Consider the following 2,899-nt stretch of genomic DNA (forward strand, 5'->3'; position numbering starts at 1 on the left):
ATGATTAGAAATAATGATCATATTACTGCTATACTGTCATTTGGTGGGGACACAATCAAGTATAAATGAACATGCTCTGATGGGCCGTGTCTTCTGCACATGCTAGTGTTTCATTGAAATCATCACTTGCTGATACATTGCTAATGATTTCACTTGTTGACCCGCCCCATGTGTGTAAAGCAGAGGAATCACTCTTTGATTTGGACTGCTGACCCTCTTTTTATACAAAAGTGTTTAACTAAATTTACTGCATAAAGCATGTGTTCTGTTTAAATTAACATGTAATTCAATACAGTAAATAAATAATTAAATAAAATGTCTAGCAATAATATCCCAGATTGTACATTTATATTTACATAATAAAAAAAAATATAAATGTATGGTAACACTTTACTTGAAGGGGTGTGCATAAGACATCCCAGCATCCACCAGCCTGCAGTTGGAGCTCGTATAAGAGCTTCCCGTTTCTGTCTCTGTGCCGCACTGTGTGTGTTTTGCCTCTTCGGTCTCGTCCTGTTCTTCTTTAAGAGTGATGCAGGAGCTGCCTGAACTGTAACATCACAGCCAAAATAAGATGCAAAAATTCAGGAGTGAAACATGAAAATGACCCTATGAAATCCAAGTTCTACATTTTCTGGCTTTCAGTTCAGATCTTTTAGCTTTGAGGTTGATTACATGCTATTGTGCTACTAAAGTAGACATTTTTTTTAGCAGATATAGATATTTAAATATTCAGTCTTCCTCTTGTGGAAAAACAAATTAAATAAAATTAGATTAATAGGTTTTATAGACATTTTTGTCCAACAAAATGCTTACTGGAATGTGAAATTCATTGGTTTTGCCAGGCTATGATGTATAAGTGAGTAAATCAAAAATCATTAAGGCTGGAACACACTACATGATTTTGCACAGATTATTTCCCCAGTTTTCAGTCAGAGTGAGTCAACATTAGTTGCTGAAATTGAGCTAGTCTGCAATTCCAAGTCAGTGTAGCATTTGGACCAATCAGACACACAACTTTTTGTTTTCGCTACATCAGTGTGGACAGATTTCACAGAAAATTGGTATCAAACATGTTTTGATTATTTTGATTCAGTTTAAGAACACAGTATTTTCGTTTGTCATGCATCGAGGCGCATGTTTCTGTGTGAGTTTGACTTGAAATGTATGCTAGTGTTTGATCCTCGGCTGTTTAGTGTATGACACCCAGTTTTTCCTCTGTAGCAAAGTCAGCAAATATATGATAGTGTTTTAAAATCTGAACTGATTTTTGGAATGATGGGATTTTGATATTTTGGAAATGCCATATTTGTAAAATGGCCAAAATGTAAAAGTTTAACATAGTTTTTTTTTTTTTTTAAATATGAATAAGCTTTTGTTCTATGTATATGTATATATATATTTGTTGTTTTATTTATTTTTTACAAATTTCAAATGTCATAAAATGCCAGAATTGAAGACAATCAAGTATCAAGAGGTGTAGTTGCTCACCTCCTCTTCTGCAGCATCTGCAGTCTGTGATTCAGTCTTGTGTTTTCATCTTGCAGAGCATGGCATTGTTCCTTCAGACTGTTACATTCATCCATCAACAGACCCACTTCACCTAATCAAGTAACGCAAGAAAATAGAAACCAATATGAACATTAAAGTGTATGATTGTACAAGAGACTTCTAATCAAAGCAATCTACAATAAATTGTACATATCCTGAAATAAAAAATTTTTAACAATCATTATAACTAGTGGGATGCATGCAGTCATCCACGCTCTCAAACGTTTACTGCATCTTCGCATAACATTACCCACACCATCAGCTATTCTGCAGGAGCTCTTCCCCACTGGCCACTGTGTGCTGCAAACGATTCCGAAATGCTTCAGGGTTGCACTCTTTATTAAAACTAGTGTGATTTATGGCCATCACTGCAGGACGTTAACCAGCTTTACAAATTGAGTGAGTCCATCATGCACTGATTTAAAAATTATGTCATCATGGACATTAGTGGATGTTTCAGACATAGTCTAAAAAAAAAAAAAAAAAACATCAACAGATTTGACAGCACTTTTCATTGAATTGATTGTCAAATCTGAATCAATAAAGTTTGAGATTATCAGAATTTCATATTAGAAAATAATATAAAATAATAATAATAATAATAATAATATATTCACTAAGCCTCTATTTTAGCTTTTGGAACCAGGTTTCTATAAAAAATAAAATATGGACAGTGTGAATTCCACATATATTATAATTTATTATTCACCTGTCAGGTTTTATAAACCGGCCAAGAACAGCTGGTTGAAAGGAGAGCAGGATATCATTTATTTTAATAATGAAATATAAAATGAAATATAATATTTAAACATAATGGTAACACTTTAAGGACCAATTCACACTATTAACATGTATATTACTAGCATATTGGCTGTTTATTAGAACTTAAAAGGCACATATTAAAGGGGTCATATGATGTGATTTAAATTTTTCCTTTCTCTTTGGAGTGTTACAAGCTCTTGGTGCATAAAGAAGATCTGTAAAGTTGCAAAGACTAAAGTCTCAAATCCAAAGAGATATTCTTTATAAAAGTTCAGAGTCAGCCACGCCTACCTAAAACGGCTCGTTCTAACACGCCCCTACATATCTACCTCACTATGTGGGAAGATTTGCATAATACCGCCCAAATGTTCACGCAAAGAAAGAAGGTGTAACTTTATTGTTGCTGCTGTTGTGAAGACGCTGTGCGTTTAGTTGTGAAAGAGAAACTACTTTTTTGATCTTCCAAAAGAGGACACAACTAGAAATCAGTGGTTAAGTTGCATTTACAACACTGTTCCAGAACAGTTCAACCCAAATATTCAGATGTGTGCAACGCATTTTACGGAGGAAGAGGACTGTTTCCTGA

At 34.1% G+C, this 2,899-nt stretch overlaps 1 protein-coding gene across 1 annotated transcript in view; it reads right to left on the bottom strand.

Annotated features, from left to right (window-relative positions):
* Positions 1-390: 390 nt before the first annotated feature.
* The window catches only part of LOC107555688 (coiled-coil domain-containing protein 136-like), an 18,412-nt gene continuing 15,903 nt past the window's right edge, over positions 391-2,899 (bottom strand). Inside the window, exons 6-7 of the mRNA XM_016238556.1 lie at positions 1,492-1,603; positions 391-550 (exon numbers count right to left, since the gene is read on the bottom strand). Coding sequence (XP_016094042.1) covers positions 391-550; positions 1,492-1,603 — 272 coding nt within the window. The remainder of the gene's footprint in view (positions 551-1,491; positions 1,604-2,899) is intronic.

This window comes from Sinocyclocheilus grahami, unplaced genomic scaffold, assembly GCF_001515645.1.
Source record: "Sinocyclocheilus grahami isolate Dianchi unplaced genomic scaffold, SAMN03320097.WGS_v1.1 scaffold543.1, whole genome shotgun sequence".
Classification (NCBI taxonomy): Eukaryota; Metazoa; Chordata; class Actinopteri; order Cypriniformes; family Cyprinidae; genus Sinocyclocheilus; species Sinocyclocheilus grahami.